The 26,799-nt window shown below is 37.8% G+C and overlaps 1 protein-coding gene across 4 annotated transcripts in view; it reads left to right on the top strand.

Annotated features, from left to right (window-relative positions):
* Nucleotides 1–26,037, top strand: part of MEP-1 (zinc finger protein MEP-1) — a 120,311-nt gene extending 94,274 nt beyond the window's left edge. For all 4 annotated transcript variants that reach the window (XM_081744943.1, XM_081744941.1, XM_081744945.1 and 1 more), the window contains 3 exons: nucleotides 1,458–1,649; nucleotides 2,375–2,602; nucleotides 23,704–26,037. In XM_081744943.1, the coding sequence (XP_081601069.1) occupies nucleotides 1,458–1,649; nucleotides 2,375–2,602; nucleotides 23,704–24,828 (1,545 nt within the window). In that variant the 3' untranslated portion in view covers nucleotides 24,829–26,037. The remainder of the gene's footprint in view (nucleotides 1–1,457; nucleotides 1,650–2,374; nucleotides 2,603–23,703) is intronic.
* The last annotated feature ends 762 nt before the right edge of the window (nucleotides 26,038–26,799 follow it).

Genomic DNA, 26,799 nt, shown 5'->3' on the forward strand with positions numbered 1-26,799 from the left:
CCTTCATTAGCTTCCTTTCGTACGTCTTCATTTTCCTTTCGGTCCATGATATGCGCAGCATTCTGCGCCAACACCACATTTCAAATCCTTCCAGCTTGGATAGTTCAGCTTTTCTCCATGCCCACGTCACTGATCCGTAAAGCGCCATGCTTAATACCAGGGTCTTAATACGCTCAATACCAGGGTCTTAATAAATCCTTTACGAACGTCCAAGACACATGTCTTGATGTTAGCAATCCTCTTTTCTTATTGAATGCTTATTTAGCTTGCGCTGTTCTTGAACTTAAGTCTTTTTTACTTCTTCCGTCCGAGGATATTAGACTTTCTAAGTAGGGGAACGTCTTAACATCTTCGATTTTCTTTCCATCTAACCATACGTTTGCCCCTTCCTGTCCTGCTCTTGTACACTTTATCACTTTCGTTTTCCTCTTATTTGTCTTCATTTTGCATGTTTTTTCCAGTTGGTCGTTCAGGTTTGAAAGTGCTTCCTACAAGTCCTTATCGTTTTCCGCTATTAGTGCTATGTCATTAGCAAAGCTTATTATGCTAAAAAGCTGGCCATTTACTTTTACGCCTTTTTCGTTTTTATCAAAGAATTCTTTCATAGCCTCTTCTATATATACGTTGAACAGGAGAGGTGAGAGTTCACATCCTTGCCTTACTCCTTTACTTATTCTTGCTTCCTTATCTCTTCCTATCAGAAATATAGGTGTATATGTGTATTTCACCCTGGTTCCGCAAACAGTATCAGAAACTAGCGAAGCTTCTTTAAACATTTCATGCGATCATCGTTACCTGGAGTTATTCTTTGATTAGTTTTGTTGTGAATATATTTACTGCATGCTTCTGTTGTGTATTCCATTTCCTGTATGTTTTGCGTTATTCGTTATATATGCTTCTCATTTCGGAACAGAACTCCGGAATTCATTTCATGTGTAGAAGTATGTTAAAGTCAAGAAGGTTATGTAGTTGTTAATCTTAAATTGCATTCATTGTAAGTGGTTCGGTTCCTGTTACTTAACATATGCTCAACTGTTGGACAGTATGTAATGAGCTGTGTTGATAAAGTTAAATGTATTATTATTATTTTGTTACTTTATCAGATCGATTAAATGCCGAAGAAGCTGGAATGCCATTAATCATTTTACGTCGTCATTGTGTTGGTTCTCGTTACCATTATTACCCCTGACTAAGCAGGCATAGGCCAATGATTAATGTTTTTCCTTTGGGAATGCGGTGTCCCTAGTTTGAATCCGGTTGTAGTTCATCTTGAGTTTTTTTTAAGGGTTTTCCTTAGTCCCAGCAGACAAATGCTGAGGTAGTAACTAATTATAAGCTCTAGCTGACTTCTTTAATTTTCCTCTTTAATTGCTATTGTTGAAGGTTAATTATTATAGTTTAAATTGGTCCCTCATTATAAATCAGAAAGTTTAATATTTATATGTTCTTATTTACAGAGTGCTACAAACAAGAGCACATCATCCAAAGTTCTGCAGCAACCCAGCATATCCATTACTCCACTGCCGCGTCAGCCATCAGGCGTTGCTCCTCCCCCTAACAGCACGCAAGTATCTCAACAAGCCAAACCTGGACAGCCAGGCAATAAGTCTACATTCGTTATCTGCGAAATTTGTGATGGATATATAAAGGTAAGTCATGAGGAAAGTACTAATACGTAGTTTCTACTGGATAACATTAACCTAAAGTTTGAAAACAAGCAAAGAACAGAACAGAACTTAACTGTAGTATATAAACTATATATTCTTAATGTTGCTGACAATTCTATTTATTTATTTATTCATTTATTTGCCTTTATTATAGAAGGCGAGATGTTATATAAGCAATGTAAATAGTGCATATAATTTAGATAAAGAAAAATTTAGGGGTTTTCATCAGAAGTGCGAATACAATCATAATTTCTTTTCCCGTTCGGTAAAAGAGTTTACAACCCGAAGCACTTAAGCTTTCCCCGTGCTACCTTACAAAACCTATTAGCTAGATACTGACGCTGTCCATAGAAGGACTCGGGCAATGAAAGACAGCCGCATAAGCGTTTATAATAAGCATTTTCTTCTATGACATTACTGTTGCTACATTCTGTGTAAGAGACTGTTACTTTCAGTCCCTCAGGAGGAAGTAACAGAACAATGCTTAGGATAAGGAGATCTGAAAACTAATGGAAAAATATTAGGCAAATACGGTAAACTTGCTTGGTTGTATATTATCTGATGTAGTGCTATTAGAAAAGTACAACTTTATATTGGGTTTCACCACTTCTAATCTTTAAAAGTTACAATCGCCTTTCAAGATAAATGTTCCACCCTGTATACTATATACATATATGTAACTTTATTATTATTATTATTATTATTAGGATTTGGAGCAGCTACGAAATCATATGCAGTGGATCCATAAAGTGAAGATACACCCAAAGATGATCTACAATCGTCCTCCTTTAAATTGTCAGAAATGTCAGTTTAGATTTTTCACTGATCAAGGGCTGGAGAGGCATCTTTTAGGAGCTCATGGACTAGTAACCTCTAGTATGCAGGAAGCTGCAAACAAGGGGAAAGATGGTGGGAGATGTCCAGTATGCGGAAGGGTAAGTGTTTCGAGATCAAATTCCATCCGACAATATATAACAAAGTAACATGTTAAATAGTAACGTAGTGTTAGGATACATTTAATTTCCAGTATTATTAGTGATACAAGTGATACTGGTGAGATTACTTAGCTTGCTGCAGCGGAATGAACATGATTAACACGTTTAAAACTTTTACCTTTTATACGTTTAAACGAAATATTTCTTTATTTATTAAGTAAAACTTGAAAATGTTAACTAAACCTTTCGTTTTCACAAAATTTAGATATGTGTTTTTATTGAATTTTGAGGATATAACTGTCTTTCCTTTCTTTGTATTCTTGTATTCAGGCGAACGATATTTGTGAATACATTTGTAATTTTTACAAATTTACATGTTTTATGACTTACAAACCAAAGTGATCATCATTCATGCATCCTGGTTGAAACTATATTACTCGAATTGAAATTTAATGTTGAGTTTAGGGTGTCCTAAGAGCAAACAACTACGAAAATGGTAATGATACAGTCTTGGATTTAGTAATATCTCTAAAAATAAACTATATTGCCAAGTAAGGCATCCGTGCCACTAACAAGGTGTGTTTGACAAATTCTCGTAGTTTCACATAATATCATTTATGAGACATTAATATCTCTACCAAGTAACAAACTTAAGTACTTTTCACTTAGTTTGCAGTTTTTAGGTTCATAGGCCCACTGTATTTCTAACTGATGGATTTGACTTACTTCAGGACCAGTAGTTGAAAAGACAGCAGTTAATATTCATATTCTTAAAAAAAAATGAATCACAAATGACATTAAACTCCTGAAAGGCAGGAAATAATGGGAGTTAGATCCTTTTTTAATGGGATTGAGCTTCTGAGAGCAGTATTACCTGAGATCGACAGCGAACCATTAGTTGATTCTTGTTTGACAACCGTATTATTTTGTCATTGTGCAATAACGCATTATCATTTCCAAGCATACAGTATAGTATCTGTCTAGTCACAGAAAAGTCAGAAGATGATACAGTGGAGGGAAATGTATAAAGACAATGTATCCGGGTATGATTTATACTTTGGTTTTCACTGCTTAAGCTTAAGGAACAAACTGAGGTATGCTGTGTGTTTCAATACGGAATTATGAATTAGTGTTTCGATTTCAATAATAAAATGAAACACTGCTGAAGAAAGGTTCTAGAATCGAAACAATTTTTTGTCTGATAAACCTGCGTGTACATAAGGTAGGTTTATTAAGATACTTATTCCAAAAGAAAGCAATAAGAAAAAGTGAGGAGGGGAGAAGGATCAAACCTGAGTATAATTTGCAGAGAAATTATGTGCGTGTACGGAAAGGACTGTATTGACCGTAGCAACTTCTTCAGATTTTGCAAAGTCTTTTCAAGAGGGTCTGATGTCGGAGACCCAAGTTCGATTTCTGGTGGAAGCTTATGTTCTTTCGATACTACGTGAAGCCGTAAGTCCACGTCTCATATAGCTTTGCTGCTGAACAGAACGGTAAACTCAAAACAAATCCAAATCTTTGAAGAGGGTTGTTTGAACCTTGCAGACTTTCTACGTGGCGGGCGTCCAATAATAGCATCAAGAGAACAGAATGTCACGGTCATTGAAGAAACAGTTAGTAGTGACCCCAAATCAATCTTCGAACATTGTCAAGACAAATTTCGTAACGAGAGTGCTCGGTGGGTGCAGGACGTCCATATGGAGCAGGGACCACCTGACACGGTACACTTAAGTAGGACGTGCTTTTCTGAGTCTTCGTTACATGTGGCGATTTGTGAGCGTACCATTACGCACCTGAAACAAAGCAGGCGTCCATGAAATGAAACTTACCAATTCCATACGAAAGAAGAAATTCAGGGTGATTCAACCTGGGGAAAAAAAATGGGTACTGAATGTATTCTGGTTTATGCAAGGGCTTTTATTGCTGGAGTTTCTAACGTGCAGAACTACTATGAATACTTCATCGTGTGAAACAACGTTGGTGAAGTTGCGTCGTGCGCCTGGTGACAAACGCCCTAACGTGAATGCTAGAAATGTCAAAACCCTTCATAATAACTTACATCACCATGCTGATGTTTAGAAACTGGAGAATTGGACGGGAGGTGCTCAAGCACACGCCAGACATTCATGATCTGGCACCTCTATACTTACAGCTTTGTGATATGACTTAACTCTGAAGCGCGGTGGTACTTATATTTAGATAACATTTTAGAAACACTGTACCGCAAAGAGTTAAATAGATTATGCACAGGCGACTTCACTCCCAAAAGGCGAACATCTATGAACAGGGTATTTAGAAGCTTGTGCCTCAGTGGGAGAAACGTGTTGAGAGATTTGGCGGCTATGTTGAAAAGTATCTGTAATTTGTACCTTTACTAATATATTCGTGATGTGTTACCTGCTACACTTTCTTCCACATAAATTGTTGCCCATCAGTTATTGATATTCCCTCGTAACTTACGGCGTCTTTGTTTCTCTCTGATCCCAAGCTGCACTCTTGAAGAAAAATATGACACGTAATATTCCTATATGTAGACATATCAGTGGTCCTTAGGTGTGCATAGCTGTCCTGGAATAAGTAGGCCATCATTTTCTGGCAATGAATATAATCTGTTTTCGGATTAACAGTGCTTCCTGTTGTTGAAAGTACCACCTGCCAGACAGATTGCAGATACCATAAGCCATTCTCTGGGGACAAATGGAGAAACATCTAGGTATTATCCCAGCATCTGTTTCAGCCAAGCGAGTCAGTCAGTTTCAGTCAGATCTTGGCGTCAATTCGACACACTTCCTCAGGCAGTGAAGAGAGTACAATCGTAACCATTCGTTAGCATATGGCGCTAAAAAAAAAAAAAAAAAAACAAGAAAGCCTGCTTATGAAGTAAACTTGGCTTAGCCGATTGAAAGTATATCCAGACCTAACTGTGTCAACGAAGATTACTTCAAGTAACGCTTTATGTACGATTCACATGGTCGGAACGTTAGCTCGTGATGAAACCTCACAGGCGGTAACTATTTTTCGAACAGGTTAGTTTCATTTCACATTGTAAAGTGATATAGTGGGCTTCCAAACTATACGAATCCAACCGTGAAACTGGAGAGATTGCTGGACTAATATTTATGTTAATAGGAGGGAAAATGCAGAAATAGAACCTATTCTTGGTACGCTGAATCAGTATCAAAATCCCTTCTCATTCTTTGCTCTGTAGGGATCAATATTGAAGTGGAGTAGGTTTCTACTACTGTCGGTTTCACTAGGACAAGGGCGGACGTAGTCTATTCTTGAGACACTAAATCCGTTTCAAAAAACAGTTTCTCGCTATGTATTACCGTTCTGGCAATATTGAAACCAGAGAAGGCAGATTATAGTAATAAGGTCCCCCGTACATGACGCTTTTATCTAATTGGTAGTGGGAGTCACATGAACAAAATGGCAAACTCATAAGCGTATATGGCTTCTTTAAAGTTGGTAGGAAATTAGTATAATATTAACACGTGGTGGTACAAGGAACGGAGTGTTGTTCTTTATCAAATCATATATGGTTTTCTGGGAGAGCTTAAATTTATATCTGAGTTCTAAACAATTATAGTATAACACCATCAGTTTGTATTTTTCTAGACTGAAGTTTGTTAAGAGAAATTTTAACATTATTGTGTAGTTAAATTTCATAAACGAAAAATTGTTTGCGTAAAGAAAAATTTTCGGACGAAAAAATTTAAAACAATTTGTTTCTAAACCGGGCAACTTTAACGGTTAACAGTGTAATTTTCGAAAACAATAAAACCATTTAATTCGTTTATTCAACAGTATATTTTTAGTAGACAAAATTGCATGCTAATGAAATTACTATTAATTTTCGTGTTCATCACACCATTTTAAGGCAATGTGTTCAAAGAAATGAAACATGTATATTGATACTTCCAAACAATATTATTTACAAAGTAATTTTCTGATACATTGTATTTACAAAAGAGTATTTGATATATGGCTTCTTGATGTATGGAGCTATAACACATCTTTGGAAAGGGTGAAGAATGAGATAGGAGATGGAATAAAGGAAGGTGAATGATATCAAATTATGATTATTTACAGCTTTCAGAGGGCTTCGACTCTCGTTTTTTTCCACGTAACTATCATCAACTAAACATATTTTTTTACATTTTATTCTGTATACCTTTCTCTTTTTCGTGACTATAGTGTGGTCTTTGGTACGAGATCTTTTGTATGGAATGGTAATTAGGACATGACCTCTACATTGATCTAAAACTATCTGTTTCATGTCAAAATTGAACTTGTTCTGCTTAACAACTTAAAAGTGAACGCTCTTATTTATTTATATATAACTAGTCGTGTTTGTCAGGATTGAACACTTCTAAGGCATTGCTGTTGAGGCTATCACTAACATATATCTATATATGCATGTTTTCCATATGCTTCCGTCTCATTTGACAGATTCTAAGTTCTTTGATTGTTTATTCGTTAGTTCTCCTGGCTTCTGGGTAAATATGATGGAAACTGTCTCAAAGTTTAAAAAACGTTCTTGGAACTTCACCTCGCGCCTGGCTTTCCAAGTGTTAAATGCTCTCAGTACGAGATTTGTGTTTCGATTTTGCATTGATACGTTTTCATTGTACTCTCAGAACACATACATTGTAAAACCATAAATTGGAACAATTTGATTTACTCTCCACTGTTTGAAATGGCTACTGGCCCAGGACATGTTAGCGTAAATGACTGTAACTTCATTCACTTATGTTGTGGGTCCAGGTAAAAGGTAACGCTGCATTTTGATTTAGCATTTGGCGCATAAAAAGTGTACAGCCCAAAAACGGCTCGTCCGATTTAAAAAAAAAAACCTTCGTTTTAGATTAAAAACATCATATTTGGAGACGGTTTTCCTCCTACATTGTATTGTAATTGAAAACAACAGAGTTACTCTGTCAGGAGACTTTTGAGACACCCTGTATATACAGGGTGGCCATTTTAATCTTTCCACAAAAATATCTCGAAAACGGTTGTACATATATGAACCGAACAAAAACTCAAATAGGAAATACCATGGGACACATCAAATGGTGTTATCGCTATGCTCCCCAGGGCCGCCGTTCACGGGGAATCAAGGCCCAACTTTAAAATTTTAATTGATAACATGGAGCGAGTGATGCCTCGTTCGACTAAAAAGCGTTGTGGCAAAAGATTTTTCATATCGGTTACCGTATTCAAAATGGCGGCAAAGACATGGTGCCGGTATCAGATAAAACGTCCAGTACCACTAATATGAAATCGGTTGGAGATACATAAATGGAAGATAAAGTGAAACAGGAAAATGGCATGGGGCTTTCGAATGATAATGTTGCGGTGACCTCCTCCTGTTGCATGTTCCTCTGTTGCAACATTCTCGAGCCGCGGTATGATAAATACCCTCTGTGATTTCCTATTCGATTTTTTGTTCTGTTCATTTATCTTTAACCGTTTTCATTCTATGGATGCTGGACGTTTTATCTAATATAGATACAGTTCGCAGCAAAAAACCTCCAACATGAGCATTAAGTTTATTGTGAAGCGACGAAGTCTTCTGCTCCAAAATAAGTGTGCAGGGGAGGACGCCGAGGCTTTTTCTGACATGAATCGTGCCACTTAGATGTTATGTTGATTCCCTGCACTGTTAAGCATAGTTTCACAATAAACTTACATGCTCATGTTGGCAATAAATTTGAATATGGTGACCCATATGAACAATCTTTTTCCACAGCGCTTTTTAGTTTTTAAAGATCTATCGAACGAGATATCATTCGCCTCATGTTTCCATTTAAAATTTTGAAGTTGGGCCCTGGGTCCTCATGAAGGGTGGCCTTGGGGGCACCGCGACAATACCATTTGATGTGCCTCATTGCATTTCCTATTCGAGTTTTTATTCGGTTCATTTATGTTCAACCGTTTTCGAGATACTTCCGTAGAAAGATTAAAATGGGCCACCTTGATATATATCGGGTGTCAAAAAATTCCACCGACAAACTTTGGGAGGTAAATCCTCTCATACGAAGAAACAAAAAATCTTAGTAAACATGGGTCCGGAAACGCGTTGTTTCGGAGATATAAGGCGCCGAAACCGTAGAAAATGAATCTTCAAATGCGTATATTTCAGAAACTATTCAACGTAGAGGGTGCGGTTTAAAAACTCACCAACGAAGTCATACCTGCTCTTGTTAAACATGCATGTTTCATAATCTTGCAATGCCTGCGGAAGGGATTCCCCAAAGGAGCATAGGGATTCCCGGATAATCTGCCGAGTGAAGATGGCTCGAAAGGGGTACGGAGGGACGACTTCCTCACCCGTTAACAGTACTTCCTGGTACCAAGACGATAACTCAAACGGATACAAAATAATGGACACTTGTATACCTGTTGTGTGTGGTTGCATAACCGCCACATACGGATGATGCCCAATAATGAATTTCGGAATATGAAGTACTGTGAATATGCAGTCGAAGGTTCGTAGTGAGGCACGTGCGGTGTTGCTACAGCATAACACACGAAGCAGAGTGATTGAGAGCGGTTGAAACTAGATGCTAACCCGCTATCAAAATGTACCTAAATTATCTTGGACAAATGTTTGTTAAATATGCAGCATTGTGGAGTATAGTATTAACATACGTAAGAAGCAGCTGACAAATGACCTCCTGGGAATAGCGATAATGTGATTCGCATATTAGTAGCATAGTTGGTGCCGTGCGATGCTGTAAAGCATAACCTCCAGTCACACAAATAAAATACACAAAGCACAAAGACAGAAGAAGACGAGTCAATGCATGAAATGGTGTTTGTAATTCACTTGTACCTTACAATGTCACGAAATCTACTAAAAATGGGAACCATTGACTTCAATACACAAGAGATAGCGTCGAAGCACTTCGTCTCGCAAACTAGTAAAAACGTCGTGGTTAACACGAATTCTTGCGGAAGCCTCGACAATGTGGCCCACAAGGTCCAATTCATTCTCCACTGGTGTCTGGTAGACCAACTCCTTCATGTGTCCCCATAGGTAAAAGTCCATAGGTGTCATATCCGGTGATCTAGGAGGCCATGCTACAGGACCAGCATGCCCGATCCATCGATTCCCAAACATATCAGAAAGTACATTTTGAACACGCCGCGGCCGACGGGGTGGACCTCCGTCATGCTGGAACCACATTTGTCGCCGGACTGCAAGGGGGACCTTTTCTAGCAGTTCCGGGAGTACCTCTAAAAGAAACACACTGTAAGTATGCATGTTCAGTCGTGGAGGTAATACATAATGTCTTACTAAGACATTATCCACTATACCGGCCCACACATTAACTGTGAATCGTTCTTGATGACCTCGGCGAAACATTGCATGCGGATTGTTTGCTGCCCACATATGCCTATTATGAGCATTGTAACATCCGTCACGAGTAAAACTACTCTCATCTGTGAACAAAACATGCCGCGCGAACTGCGGATTCTCCACACACTGCCGCAGGTACCATCGGGCAAATCGCACACGTGTTGGATATGGATAGAAATGTTCTTTATGTAGGACGTTCCACATTTGCTGGTGCTGAACATGCAACACATGTCCAACGGCCCGCGTGCTTTTTCAGGGATTTTGTTCAAATTGGTCCAACACATTCTCTTCGAATGCTGGTATTCTCACTGTTCGTGGTCTTCCTGCATCAGGCCGGTGTATATGTAAGGAACCTGATTCTCGCAGCTGCCGATCAATTGACGTAAATGTAGTTTGATGGGGGCACCGCCGTTCTGGAAAACGTTCTCTATACAGTCTTTGTGCCTCCCTTGCATTTCCCAAAGCTGCACCATATGCCAGATGCATATCACTTAATTCTGCCCAAGTAAACTCCATTTCCCACTACGGTGTTTTATAAAGCACAGACAGTAAGCACTGCACACAAGCACAGTCGCTTCCAGAATACACGTCAGTCTTCGTTAGACTAGCTTCTTTAGGTGCTCGTCTGTCATATGGCTTAGAGTCGAATCCCACTAACAGCATGACTCTGTTAATCAATGTTTATTTTATCTCTTCTATCGTATTGTTGTTCCTATAAACAGTTTTGGACGTAAGACAAACGCTATGTATTGTCATTTCAAGGACAATGCCTTTTTGTTGAATATTCTGGACTCAGTTAAAATTATCGTGTGAAACTGAAATACCTGTTGCATGTTTTAATATTTAAAGAAGACCAGAAACCAATTTCCTTACACACAGTAAAATGATAATCAATGTTGTTTTTGTTTTTCAAGGTCGACAATACCCTACAGAGTTCGACTGCGTGTGCATTTAAGTGCAGCCTAAGTCTGTTTACATTATGAGAGTTAATGACATCCGACGACTAAAGTTCAGACACAAACGCAGGCGATCTTGCGGCCAGGTTGAACAAAGAGTGGCGAATCTAGGGTGGGGTCGGGGGGCCTTGGTCCCCCAATTTTGCTGCGTTACTAGAAAATCACTAATGTCATAAATACCAAAACGCAGTCCAAATTACGTATTTTACATAGCAAAATACTGACACCCCCTCCCCCGCCAGTTTTTACTTTCAAGATCGGCTACTAAACACAATGATCGTACCCGGTTCTCTCTACACTTAATCTACTGTGGTTGCTAAATTGGAATAGGCGTATAGATTTGAGGCTCCAGCAGTTGCATTGTAAGCAAAAATAAACATGAGAAGAGTATGACGTTATGATTATTATTTTGTAATAACGTCCCCACCTTATAGACGTAACAAAATGGACACGAAGACAATCTTGATGTAACTTTAAATGGAGGAATAAAGACAAGATATAAAATATGAAGGTGGTTTATTGTTCTGTTTACATATTTTGGAATCCGTTAACACAAGCGGCTTGGGTACCCGAAGAGAAAACGAAACCGTAGCAGGACTTACGTTTAATTTAACGAGCTAAACCAATTCATTTAGATATCACATTCGCGCACTACAGTATCATTCAATTGTACGTTTATAACAATTGTTTATTGTTTGATTGTTTATTTGTTAAGATGTTCAACGTTTCTTTTCAGCAGCGGTGCTATATGGAGACGGGACCCAAAGTTTCAAATGCGATCCGATCCATCTCTTAGTTGTTGAGTCCAAAGCTTGGACTCTTAGTGGGGATTGACCCCGCGACACGGCGCGCCAACGTGCAACCTTGCTTTCTGTTGCTTCCTTGCTTATCCACGTAACGATGTAACAACTGAAAGGAACAAGTACTATTGAAATCAGGTGGATGGTTGCAGACTTATTAAGATAATGCATATGATTTCAAATCACAAATCTCTTATACATTTAATCAGATCATTCATGTAATGTACTTAACATTGGGTCTCTTTCATTAGTGACATTCACTCAGTTCACTACACATAACGATATTTATAGCCATTGCTAAACATTACGCATATCTGGAAATGTGCTGACTGCATTCGCTATCGTGCTATTTAGGGGGCTTCCTTTGCATCAAGTGTTTTCACAATTTCAAGCACTCTGCTTCGTGTTATGCTGTAGCAACACCGCACGTGCCTCACTACGAACCTTCGGCTGCATATTCACAGTACTTCATATTCCGAAATTCATTATTGGGCATCATCCGTATGTGGCGGTTATGCAACCACACACAACAGGTATACAAGTGTCCATTATTTTGTATCCGTTTGAGTTATCGTCTTGGTACCAGGAAGTACTGTTAACGGGTGAGGAAGTCGTCCCTCCGTACCCCTTTCGAGCCATCTTCACTCGGCAGATTATCCGGGAATCCCTATGCTCCTTTGGGGAATCCCTTCCGCAGGCATTGCAAGATTATGAAACATGCATGTTTAACAAGAGCAGGTATGACTTCGTTGGTGAGTTTTTAAACCGCACCCTCTACGTTGAATAGTTTCTGAAATATACGCCTTTGAAGATTCATTTCCCACGGTTTCGGCGCCTTATATCTCCGAAACAACGCGTTTCCGGACCCATGTTTACTGAGCTTTTTTGTTTCTTCGTATGAGAGGATTTACCTCCCAAAGTTTGTCGGTGGAATTTTTTGACACCCTTTATATGCACTAAATTAGTCACTCGTTTTGGTTTCCAGATAATATTGTTCAATTTTATAGTCCATATTTTCAGTACCTCAATGATTTTATAACCACCTCAGTAACTTTATGTATTGCATAATTTCCTCAAGTCCCGGTGAGCCATTGTTCAGAATATTTGCACCCAGAAGCTGTCGATTGGTTTATCTGCTCTGCACATGTTGCAGAAAACAGAAACATCTGTTCGAAAAAACTGGACAGAAAAATTTTTGCGGGGTCAAGATCGTTAATTTTATTGCTCTGTTCACTTCACTGGGTGGCCATTATCTTCGTCCCCTTTTATGGTAATTTTTTGGTGACCTTATGGATGTTTCTTAAGGGAGAGGAGGAGGCTGACTACAGGAAGTTTCTATGGAGAGTCATGGAAAATCGGAGAATCCTTTTGCTCAAAACCTATAGAAACACTGATGTGGTATTCCCTCTCTCCTCTAATTTCTTTAAAATAAACCTCTCCGTTTTCAGATGTTGATTATTTCCTTTATTCAATGATAATATTTTTTTCATACTATTGCTGCTACCAGATAGTGATCAGTGTCACTGTCAGCTCCTCTAAACATCAGTTATGCAAGACTGTCTTTTTCCAGCTACTAAAACGTGATTAATCTGATTCTGTTTTTCCGTCTTCTGAGGTCTAAATATATGAACGTCGCTATATGGGAATTTTGTAATCTTCACGATAAGTTTTTTAATGTTATAGAGTTACAAGTCCAACGCCGTTGTTGTTACTTCCCTTATGCAAACTCATTCCCTATAATCGGTTTGAAAATATCCTGTCATCCTACCTTCCTCTAATAGGATTTTCATATGGTATCGCGGTAGTTCATCCAATACCCGTTATAATTCTTCGTAAATACTGTCTTTTATATCATCACTTAATCTTTTGTTTGGGCGTGTACATAACAGTAATATCACACCACCGACCCTTAAGAGTAATAAAAGAAATTCTATCCTTAATAAATTCAACCCATTTAATTGCTGATATTGTTCGTTTGTGAACGAAAACCTCTGTTTCTAGTTGATTTTTATTTCCTTTCCCGTTAAAGGTCGAACAGTTTTCGCTTCTCCCTTCCCGTACCACCTAACTTCCCGAATTCCGACCAGGTCCATCTTATATTTCTCTGACTCACTCGTTACAGATCTTAACGGGCTGCCCTATAAAGACTTTTTATATTCCATGTTCCAAATCTCAAGTCCATTTTACTTTCTTGAGGTCGTGCCAAGTAATCAATCCTGGTCCTAGGCTTCTGCAAATGTTTCTGAAAAAAAAAAAAAAAAAAAAAAAAAAGAACTTTTATATAGGATGAGGTTGTTAGCGTAAACTCAGACCCCCAAGCTGGAAGACCACTCCTCGTCTTCTGTCCGTGACTGCTTATTCAATATATTCTCAGCTAACTCTAAATGTATAGACTTTATTCTCGATTTGCAACCTGAGGACACGCCATACCATTGTGACAGGAATCCACGTTACTTACACATAATAGTCATTTTTATTATAATTCTATTAGTTCGTTCGTTTTTTAATGCGACGAAAGAATGTATGTAAATCAATTTTTTTAGCGGTCAGTTATAAGAGAAAAAATAATATTGAGGTATTTTATTTGCATTATTTTTGTAATTCCTGTAATACAGGAATTAATGTGGCAAATCGCAGCTTGTATACTACAGGACCCTTGACGGATGAATGGGCAGTAGAGAATAGCTTTTCACACGAACAGGTTTACAATATATTTATTTTTAAAAAATGCATTTCCGTACTTTATACTTTACATTAGAACGCGAAACAATCTGGCGAGTATATTAATAACTTCTTGATGCTCAGTTTATATACTTTCACTCATTCGCTCGAGGAAGGATTTATTTTCAAATAATTCTTGAATTTTTCCGTGTAGAAACGTAGTGCGCGCACTTCAGTGAAGAACGGATAAATTATTTGTTTCTTACCAACAGGAAAACCTTTCCTGATGGGATTGAATTCTGTAAACCGTAAGAAGAGTCAAATTGAAAGAGCGAGACAGAAGAAAAGAGTATGGTTTGAACAATGAACACAATTCTGCATGAGATTCAATTTCTCATTTCTTCTTGTAATCCTGTAAACCAACATTGCGGTTGTCTTATATCTGATCTCAGTGTTCCCCACACAGAAAAGCGTAAGTCAATTTTTAAACTTCAGGAACGATTTACTGTTGTTTGAAATACACCAAAACTGGTATTTACAGCTACTATCAATTCTTAAAAAGTATCGCGAATTTTGTAGGCCTCTTCTTGTCCCAGAACATCACCCCCCCCCCCAAGAAAGCAGTTGCTCATCACGAAAGTTTTTATCTGCCTATATTGCCAAACTTGTCCTACCTAACCTTTTTTCATAGTTCCTTATTTAATTAAGTCCCCGTATATATCCACTTTCATTTCAAGTTTGCGGACTTGGGCATTTGATGAGTCTAATTCTAACTGTAAGAAATCTTTCAGGAACTTGTCCCTACTAAAAGCATGGTAACGTGATAATGAATAAATTTAAAGTTACGTTCTTCGTTCTGAAAGTTTCGATTACTGTATTCTGGGATTGATGGGGCATGCTGCTTCTCCATTTTCATAGACTAGAAGAGACTAAAACTGCTGCATCATATTGTGATCCTTTTCGGGAAGCCATTCGTCAGAAACACCTGACAGTGCTGAATCGAGCCTTGTTCGATTACAACAACAGGCCTCATATAAATGAGCAAGATGCTTTTTTTTTTATATATATATATATAATTATGGCAATTTCTTCTACAGCCACCGCTCTATAAAGTTTGCGTTTGCGTATAATGGGCACACATTGCAATATTTCTTTGCGAGTTGTGTAGCGTTCGATTTCTCTTAATAAATATCAAGCTAACTTTATGAAATAGAAAGTGAAGGTTCATTGCCACACAAACGAAAATCTCACCATTACATTCTATCCTGTCCAGAGGTAAACGGTTTTGGGTCGTTTACCTATCTCTGAGATCTTGTTTCATATTATCCTCTGAACTTCTAGGACTACTCGAAGGTTTGCTTCACAACTCTACAACCCTACGCACACCATGTATATGTCCCTTACTCGCGACGTGTTCAATTGATTTTGTATTTCTGTTTAAAGTATTCGTGTGCAGCTATTTTGAAGTTTCGCTGAGTAAAACCCGTTTATTCATCTCTTCTCTTGTAAAAGTGCATTGCACAAAAAAAATAAATAAATCCATTATAAAGAACTGTCTTGGAAAAGTTGAAAGTATATACAACCGATTCTTTTAAGATTGAGACCTGCTTTTCTTCACATGTGGCATAGATTTGGAGTTTTTAAATTGTCGTTTCGCGCTATTAAACTTGTTTTTATAAATATTACATTATACGTATTTGGTTTTTTATGACTGAAAATGCATGATTTTCTACAAAATTCGCAGTTTGAAACTTTGTTAAAAACTTGAAAGCAAAGCAAATGTTCCCTCTTGAATTCATGTGGACGCCCTCATTATAGAGACACGTTTTATGAATATGTCAATAAATTCTTTAACCTATTGAGGAGGCACATTGTATTTGGGAATGATTTTCTTTTTGATGTGTTCAAGAAGATGGCTTGATTTTATTGCAGAATTCACTTTTCTTTGAATGATTCGTGTCTGATCTTCTTGGTGTTTAGCAGTTGTTTTATTTTATGGTCTTATTCGTGGGAATCTATCACTATAGTCAAATCTCCTTTATATGTAGTTAAAGTCGCAATATCTTCACTTGGTCTAAATCATTTTAAAGTTGTATTTCTTGCATAGTTATATTTAATTAAATTTATTTGTGCTTTCCAATAATTCACAGATCCAAGTCGAATTCTATGGACATCTACTGGAAGTAAATATTATGTTGTTGCTTTTATTGAACATAAGTTCTTAAGAAGAAATGTAGGAGTTGGGCAAACTGTAGACCTTTCGAAAGTACAGATATTTCTGATTCATTTATTCATTCATTTCATTCATGTGAATAAATTTGAATGAAACCGTAAATTGTAATAGTATTTGAGATACCTAACTGCTGTAGACGACAAAATAATTTATTTGCACTTTGAAAACGCTATAAGTATTTTTATGTTGTATTTTCTTGAAATAAGTGAAATTTTCAACCTCTTTCAACTTCGTTTCCATTGTCCGAAACATATATCATATCATTAGCATTGTATCCAACGCTAAGGTACTTTAGATATGCATTGTCCCCTCCGTCTATTTGCCCTGTTAGTGCGTTGCAAACTAATCATGTTGTGATGTAGCGTTCTTAATTTGTGACACTATTCATTGTTGTAGGTTTTCGTTTAACATGTATTTTTGAAATCTATTATTTTGATGTAGTGCTATTTAAAAACATATAACTTTATATTAGGTTAATAGCACTCTTCGTCTGTTGGTATTACAGAACGTACGATTTCCCCTTGTTGGTATTTGTTTTGTACAAAATTTCAGTGTTACTAGTTTAGATTTTACAGGATTGTCTCAAGTTAAAATAAAACTCACCCTGTTGTGCGAACTTTGTAGGAAACTATATTCTTCAGTTATTCAAAACCAAATAAAATGTAATATTATGTATGAAAAGAAGTTCATTACAGTGCCGAACTAGAAATTAAAAACGCCAGTCTTCGCCATCTGCGAAGAAGAGCAAGTTTCAATCGTTAAAAGTCGGTTGTATACATTTAGCATTTCCAAGATAATTCTTTATAATGGAATCCGAATTATGGCGTGCAATGCACTTTTACACGGGAAGAGCCGAATAAGCTAATAAATTTAGGATTTTACACTGCGAAACTTTAAAATTGTTTCATTTCATCGCATGATACACGTACAAGATGAGTGAGACATGTCGCGAACCTGGGAAATATACGGTTGTAGTCGTAAAGCCTGGGTCAAGCAGACCTTCGAGTAATCCTAGAACTTGTGAGGATAATATGGAACAAGACCTTACAGGGGAAGGCAAACAACCCAGACCCGTTTGACTCCGCATAGGGTAACATCTAGTAGTGAGGTGAGATTTGTGTTTCTGCTGCGATGAACCTTCGCTTTCTATGTCATAAAGCTAGCTTGTTATTTATTAAGAGAAATCGAAAGTACAGTACTCGCCGAGAAACACTGTGACTTGTCCCTTTTATACAGTGCGTCCCACTAGCTTTCGAACCCGAAGAAAACGTTATAATTTCCGAACAAATGTACATAAGAAAATGAAATTCACAATACACGTACCTTGTTTCATGCTAAACACGATAAAGGGTTCAACAGAAGCGTACACGCCAAAACAAAGACGATAGGTGGCGCCAGGGGAAGTGCTGCTTGGCGTGGTGCGCGTGCGTTAGTGTGACTCGAGTCGCTGCATCGCGAGGATGGTTCTGTACACCGTACAGGAACGCGTGTTCATTGTTAAAAAATATTTGATATGGAGATCGTATCAGACCGTTCAACGTGAATTTGGATGCCGTAAAGGACCATCGAAATCATCAATACATCATTTGGTGAACAAGTTCGAAACAACAGGAACGTTGCTTACGGGACATGGAGGCGCGCGTCCACCGATGTCCGAGGAGACAGTACAGAATGTGCGGCAACGTCTTTTGCAGTCCCCTAAGAAGAGCCTGCATCGATTATCACAAGAGGTAGGGATGTCAAAGTCAACTGTGCAAAGAGCCGCCAAAAGAGCCAAGCTGTTTCCATATCGCGTTACAGTCGTCCAGGAGTTGAAGACTACAGATTGGGAAAAGCGCGTGATGTATTGTCGTTGGTTGCAAGCTTTGTTGCATGACAATCCAGGAATCCTAGACTATACTTGGTTCACAGATGAAGCTTGGTTCCATCTCTCCGGTTATGTGAACTCGCAGAATACTCGGGTGTGGGCCGCCGAAAATCCGCATGTGTACCATGAGATTCCACTTCATCCCTTGAAGGTAGGAGTTTGGTGTGCAATTTCCCGACAACGTATCATTGGACCCATCTTCTTTGAAGATACAGTAAACACACAAGTTTACTTACACATCTTCAGTGAATTTGTGAATCAGCTGGACGATCAAGAACTGCGTCGCGGTTATTTCCAACAAGACGGAGCAACATGCCATACTTCCAACGTGGCCATGGCAGAAGTTGGCGACAGGATAATCTCCAAAGGATTGTGGCCGCCAAGATCCCCGGATTTGATACCACCTGATTTCTTCTAATGGGGTTTTCTTAAAGGTTGTGTCTACAGAAACAACCCACGATCACTGCAAGAGTTGCGAAACAACATTGAGAATGCGATTCATGAGATCACACCGGAGACTCTACATTGGGCTTTTCACAATTGGAACGCCGTGTACAAACATGTCTTGACGTCCAGGGAGGACACTTTCAGCACCTACTGTGACGGTCATGTATTCAGCATGAAACAAGGTACGTGTATTGTGAATTTCATTTTCCTATGTATATTTGTTCGGAAATTATAACTTTTTTTTTTCGGGTTCGAAAGCTAGTGGTACGCACTGTAGTAACACGCAAACTATCTAGAACCAGTGAAAAACACATGTATGACTTAAAACAGACGCCAAGATGTATTCAGGCAATAATTGTGAGTGTAATAGAGAGCTTATGATTAACTAACGCACTAACTCTATGGCCTATGGAACCCGTAGGTTCAATGTCGCTTTCACAAAAGCTCTCCACTGACTTCTATCCTTAGTCAATTTGATCTAGTTTCTACTTTGTATTCCTATCTCTGCGAGATCCACCATCTTAATATTGTCCTCCCATCTGCCCCTAAGTCTTCCTAATGGACGTTTTCCGATTGGTCTTCCAGTCAAGACTTCGAAAGCGTTTCTACTTTCTTCCATTCTAGCTACATGACCTGCCCACCTAAGCTTCCTAGACTTGATGACCCTAACAATGTTTGGGAAACCGTATAAATTATGTAGTTCCTCGTTATGAAGTTTCTGCCATTCCACATTCCCGTTCCTCTTGGGTCCGAATATTCGTCTCAGGATCTTGTTCTCCCATACTTCCAATCTATGTTCTTCCCTCAAAGTAAGCGACCATGTTTCGAAACCATACAGAACAGACTGATTATCGTTTTATATATTTTAAGCTTCAAATTCCTCGACAGAATTCGCGATGACAAGAGATTTTGAACCGAATAGTAACACGAATTCCCTGCTTTTAGTCGACATTTAATTTCTTCGTGAATATGATTTTCGTCTTTTAATACTGATCCTAGATATTTGAAAGTATCCACTTTATCAAGTGTTATTCAATATTTTAACGTATCCATAATTTGCTGTGTTATGATCCCGACGCACTTCCATGTATTTAGTTTTCTCTGCATTTACATCTAAACCCATGTCCTTGCAAGCGTTTAATAAGATCTCTGCATTTCTTTCTATTATTCTCCTATCATCTCCTATTAAATGTACATCATCAGCATATGCCACAACCTGGTGAAAACCGTTCAACTCTAGGCCGTGGTTGCTATCTTTGATTTTCCTTATAGCGTATTCCAGAACAAAGTTGAATAACAATGGCGACAACGCATCTCCTTGTTTCAGACCATTTTCGACGTGAAAGCTCGTGGACAAAAATTTTCCTTCCCGGACTTCACTTTGAAATTCATTTAAACACATCTTAATCTAATTAGCTTTCTTGGTATTCCAAGTTCTGTAAGAACGTTGTATAATTTTTCTCTCCAAACCGAGTCGTACGCCTTTCTAAAATCAATAAATAGTTGATGTGCCGGGGTATTGTATTCCCACTTTTTTTTCGAGTATGATTTCGTCTAGATCCGCACTGATAATTTCCAATAATTTCAACTGCGTATGGGGTCAATCTTGCTAATAGAACGTTTGAAAGGATTTTATACGATGTTGACAGAATTACAGTCAGTTTTGTCGCCTTTCTTGTGGATTGGAACAATAATTGATTCTTTCCACTCTTGTGGTAATTTTTCCTTGTTCCAGATAAGGAGAATGAGTTCGTGTATCTTGTTCCACAATCTTTCGCCTCCAGCTAAAATTAACTCAGCCGGAATTTCGTGTACACCCGGAGATTTGTGTTTTTTTTAATTTCTTTACAGCGGTTTCTACTTCTGTTCGGTTGGGTTCTGGAATATACGGTTCTGCGGAGTGTATCTTCTTTTCTCCACGCACATTAGTTTTTGGCTTCGTGTTCAGCAAATCGTCAAAGAAATCTTTCTATCTATTTAAGATGATATCCGTATCAGTGAGAACTGTTTCGTCAGCTTCCTTTAATATAAGCACGAGATTGATAGCCTTTCTTAAATTCGTTGATCCCCTTATACATGTCCCGAATGTTGTTATTTTTACTATTATCTTCAAAATCCTTAATTTTAGCTTTCAAGAAATCGCGTTTCTTTGTTCTAAAAGATTTGGAAGTTTCCAGCCTGATGTCTGCAAAATTTTGTGTAGTTATTTCAATCGGATTTTGTAGCCAGTGTAATTTTGCCTATTTTCTCTTCACTGCTAGTTCAATGTATTCTTTGTCGAACCATAGTTTGTTCCTACGTATTTCCGCGTGTCCCAGTTTCTCTTTTTCTAAAATTTTAATGCTATCTCTAATTTCAATCCAAGTATCCTCAACACCAGTGCACTCCGAATCTTCTAAAACCGAGAATCTATTCGAAACTTCAATCTGGTATTCCTCTCTTACCTGGCTCTCTTCTAATTTCTTTAAATTAAATCTCTCCGTTTTCGGACATTGAGTATTACCTTTATTCAACGATAATCTCTCCCGTATTATCGCTGCTACCAGGTAGTGATCAGTGTCACAATCAGCCCCTCTAAATGACCGGACATCAATTATGCTAGATTGCCTTCTTCTATCTACTAAAACGAGATCAATTTGATTACGTGTTTTCCCGTCTGGTGATGTCCAAGTGTATTTATGAATGTCGCGATGTGGGAATTTTGTACTCTTTACGATTAGATTTTTGGATTTTGCAAAATTTACGAGTCTAACACCGTTGTCATTACTTTCCTTATGCAGACTTTCGTTCCCTATAATCGGTTTGAACATATCCTCTCGTCCTACCTTCGCATTGAAATCCCCTAATAGAATTTTCATATGGTATCGCGGGAGTTGGTCAAATATCCATTCCACTTCGTAATAACTGTCTTTTATATTGTCATCCTTATCTTTTGTTGGGGCATGTACATTTAAAACAATAATATCACACCACCAGCCCTAAGAGTAATAAAAGAGTCTGTCAGTAACAAATTCAACCCGTTTAATTGCTGGTAATATTCGTTTATGAACGAAAAACCCTGTTGTTGAAATTTTTATTTCCTTTCTCGTAAAAGAATGTAAAATTTCTGGAATTCATAGATCCATTTCCTTCCCACCTAACTTCCTGAGCTCCTACTAGGTCCATCCTGTATTTCTCTAACTCACTCGTTACGGATTTTAACGCGCCTGCTGTGTAAAGACTTCTAATATTCCGTGTTCCGAATCTCATGTCCATTTTCTTTACGTGAGGTAGTGCCAAGTTATCAGTCCTTGTCCGAGACTTTTGTGAATATTTCTGAAAAAGTTTCTTTTTTCTTTTTTTTTCTTTCTTTTTTTACAGGATGAGGTTGTTAGCCTTACTCAAACCCCCAAGCTGGAGGACCACTCCTAGTCCTCTGTCCGCGACTGCTTATTCAGTATATTCGCAGCTAACCTCTTTATATAGAGGCCTTCTCCTCGATCCGCAACCTGAGGACGCGCCATGCCGTGGTGACAGGAACCCACGTTACACGGAGCTTATGATTAAGTTTATATAATATATATGTTCTAATTAACTTATATGACTTTGACATATTTTAAGTATTTATACATTGTTACACGTATGCTTCTTGTCCACGAAACGCTGTAAAAAATGTATAAATTTTCATAGACCAGATTCGAACCTAGGTTTAAAAGTAAATTTAAAAAGATATCTGCTTAAAAGGACGTTACTGTCTTCAAGTCCACGACCACCTTCTCTGTTTTCTTTGTCCACTGTGGGCTTGTATCACGTCACTCAGTACTGCCGTTTTTTTCCCTTCTTTTTTGTTATTTCTTAGGACTGTTCTGTACGTTATCAGATATGTATTCGTTTAGTGCCAATATGCTGACGGTTTTCTCTTAAATATTTTGCATTTTGCTTATTGTGGATGTGACTGTTGCTTAGAGTGCAGGAAAAATGCGTTTCCCTGTAAGCAGACCTGAGAGAATTTGCAGTGTACTTTTTGGGGGGTTTTGGGATTGGGCTTATTTTGGAAGGGATGTGTAGGTTTCCGTGACCAAGAATATCGTGGAGGGGGATCTGTAAAATGACTGCATATATTATAAGATTTAAATATAATATCCCACATCTTACAGTAAATATTTCAGCTTTGTGATTCCAAGATCTAAATTCGTTATCAAAGCATAAGTAGTGAATTTGAAACCTAACTCAGTAGTTAAATGTTCGCGCTTTGCACATGATCTTATATTCGATACCCTGACGAGACCGGTGTTGACATCGTGAATTTATTTGGGGAGCAACTTGAATAAAATCCACCAAGAATGTCAGATCCCCTTTTTGTCTTAAACAGAACCTTGTATTCATGTTATTTACTTCTGTCATTAAACTTGCATTTGATTTTATATAAATTTTGTGAGACGAAATTAGTTTTAAAACTGATGAATCGATAAATTTTTTCGCAGTCATTTGAATGTATTGCCCTTTCAATATAACTTGATGCATAAACAATTATGTTACCTGTATTTTGTAGGAAATAACTTCTGCCTCTTTGCAGGTGGAAGGCATAAAGCTTACCCTTAGCACAAAACTTATGCGCTGTTGAAAATCCTGTTACGTAAAATCCAAGTTGATTAAAAGTAGGAACTAATCGAACAGCATATTGATAGTATTACCTGTGAAAATTTTGATGTATTTTTATTTCAAGTATTCCATTTTACTATAATGAAGGCATAGTGACCAATAATATGTATACTGTTTTCTTTTGTAGGTATATCAATGGAAGTTGCTAAATCATGTTGCCCGGGACCACAACATGACACTGAAACCAGCTCATCTCTCATACAAGTGTACGGTATGCACTGCAACGTTTGGAATGTACAAACAATTCGAAAACCACGTGTATTCTGCCCATAGTGTTGTTGCAAAGCGTTCAATGGATAAAAAGCCAAACCAAAATCAGCAGCCTACCTCATCAAGTGCACAACCAGCACGTACTTCAACAAATCCACAAACTGACTCTTTGCTTAAACCTTTGAAAATTAATGATGAAATTACTATAATTCCTCAACCAGCTAAACCAAGTCCCACCAACAAACCAGCATCTGTAACGCAACAGAAAATAAGCCAAAACCAAGAATGTGAGATGTGTGATGCAATGTTCGAAGCATTTGAGGCGTATATCAACCATTTCAAGCGCAAACATTTAGGGGAGTGTAGTGTGAAATTGTGCAAGATTGACCAGTGTCCTACATGTAAAGAAAAGCATATGACAGAAGAATTGCTAGATTATATCGAATATAAGAAAGAATGTGTAGATGTAATTGAACTGTCAGACGATGAGGTGGTTATAGCAGGCCAAGGTAGAAATGAGATAACAATAACAAAAATCTGTCCTCCAGGACCAAAGCGATTTAAGAAACGAATGCAGGAACTTCATCGAGCCCAAGCGTTAGCGAAACAAAAGCAAATTCAGGTAATTGAAATTGAGGATTCTCCTGTAAAAAATCCACCCAAAGATGATGCTTCTGTCCAAGATGATAAAGAAAACGACAGAAATACAGGCAAATCAGAAAATAGTGATGCCCTGTCTGCTGTTAAGGAGAAGTTGAAGCGAAGAAGAAGTCTAGAAATTAGTCAAGTTGAATCAGATGGAGACAGTGCTGATCCGAAGAACGAAACCAGTGAAGAAAATCCAGCTAAGAAGCTAAAGGTTGAAGCAGAAGAAACAGCTGCTGAAGAAGATGAACAAGGTAAAGTAGAGGAAAGTGAGGAAAATGAATCAGAAGTCGGAATGGAAGTTGAAGAATCGAAAGATGAGTCTCAAAAAACGGATGACTGCGATGATAAAATAGCTGAGGACGAGGAAGTGCAGTCGGATGAAGACTCGAAATAACCACCATGTCAAATATTGAACTTCTTATGACATGTTTCTGGGCACACTAAATTGTGTTAAGTATTTTAAACACGTGATGTTAAGTAGGATGCGCAAATAGATGTTTATAAATTATTGTTCGGAATGAGTTGTTTATAATCCCCGTCGGTTGGTAACAGCCACATGTAAGGTTTTAAAAGTCTTACAAGAAAATCTTCTCTACGTGGTGCTACGTGAAATTTGAGCTGAGCTCCTGTAACAGGCGTTACGGCAAGTTTGGACGATAAAAGACAATTCGCGTGGTGGCAAACTGTATTACAATGAATTAATGCATACAAAAAAAAAATGAAATTATGAAAGCATTTTTTATTTAATTTCAGACAATGTTTTGTTGTTATTTAATGGAACTAGCTGAATATTGCTTAGTTCGTTTTATAAACTATCAGAATTAGCCCATTAAGGTTTGTCTTGTTGGTCATACTGACCAGACTACAGGCATAATAATCTCCAATCGTTCAATTTTTGTTTCTTTTTGTAAAAGAAAAATCATGTATGTGAAAACTTAGATTACGAAACTGTGGTGGAGAAATGTTCAAAAACGTGCTTTGCTTTCGGATGAATTTCTGTCACGGTAGTTTAATTATTTTGTTGTAAATCTGAATTAAGGAGGTCCTTCGAATAAACGTTATACTTATTGATTGTAGAGTATTTGTACTTTTTTCATTAAAATGAACATTAATGAAGATGCATTTAAAACTGAAAAGATTTACACATAGACTAGTACACAGTTTAGTTGATTTGTGTGTATGAAGTATTGTAAACGACACGTTTACCACACAGTGTGTGAAATAGTATGAATTGGTCATTCACAGTGGGTATCTAAACTCTCTGTGGCTCATGTATTTTTGTACATCTAGAAAATTACAGAAAAGAAAGAAAAAAAGATAAGTGTATTTGAAAAGCGAGGAAAAAAGCTTCTTTATTTCTTGTGCTTTTGAGCCGTAAAGATGGACTGTAGTGATCATCCAGGGGTAACTGTACAGACAAATTGCTTTACGTATAATTTTTAAGAAAAATTTAAAAAGGGGTCAGATGCAGGTATGGTATATGAAAGATATTGTGGTAGTAATAGCATCTGTAAAAAATGAGGCATATTTAATCCCATAATATTTGTATGTCCATTGACATAATTATCTAAAATGCTCCGCTGAATAAATCGTTCCAAGTCTACTTTTCGAGTTTTTTTTTCTTTTCTTTCCCTGAGATCATACCTATTTGAATCTCCAGTTCCCCAAAGCAGAACAACAGGCGACGGCGTGGCAATGTCGTAGAAAGAAAATGCGGACTGCAGAAAGAGTAGCTAACCTCTAGACAAAACTTACTGCTTCAAAGATAATCTATTCTGTAAATAAAAATTACGGTTGCAGAAAGATTTTTTCTCCGTAAATAAAACATGATTAAGAACAATTCAACGTCTTATAGTCATGACAATTTACCGATAAACTTGAAAGGCGCCAAAGGAGAAAATAAGCGATACATACACTCTCCAATACGACTGCTAAAGTCGCCAGTGCTACAGTGCATGCAGCCGAGTCGAGACCTTAGCAGACTGCTTTCTGGTGGCAGAATACTTGCTAAGCCATTACGCATTGCTTGGTAGCGCTGCCGTCGTGCTTATAACATGAAAAAATGGCTACTTCAGGACGGTTTGTAAAAGCTGGGGTCTTACGACTAACCACCCTGCAACCAGTGGTTTTTCGTTTAAAGGGATTTGCACAACTGACACCTTGGCTTACATACAGATAAGTGAACCACCTGCTGGTTACAAGGGGAACAGGAAATTTTTGAAATTGGCTTTGTGAGAAATACTGGTATAGTGTTTCACAGTCATTTCAAGCCCATTGCTGGAGACAATGTCTAAAGAGGTGACATTCATAGTTGTAAGAAAGATTCGAGGAGACAAATAATTCATCGCCATGTTTGAAGATTTGT

This window comes from Thermobia domestica, chromosome 17 (genome assembly GCF_964235325.1).
Source record: "Thermobia domestica chromosome 17, izTheDome1.hap1.1, whole genome shotgun sequence".
Lineage (NCBI taxonomy): Eukaryota > Metazoa > Arthropoda > Insecta > Zygentoma > Lepismatidae > Thermobia > Thermobia domestica.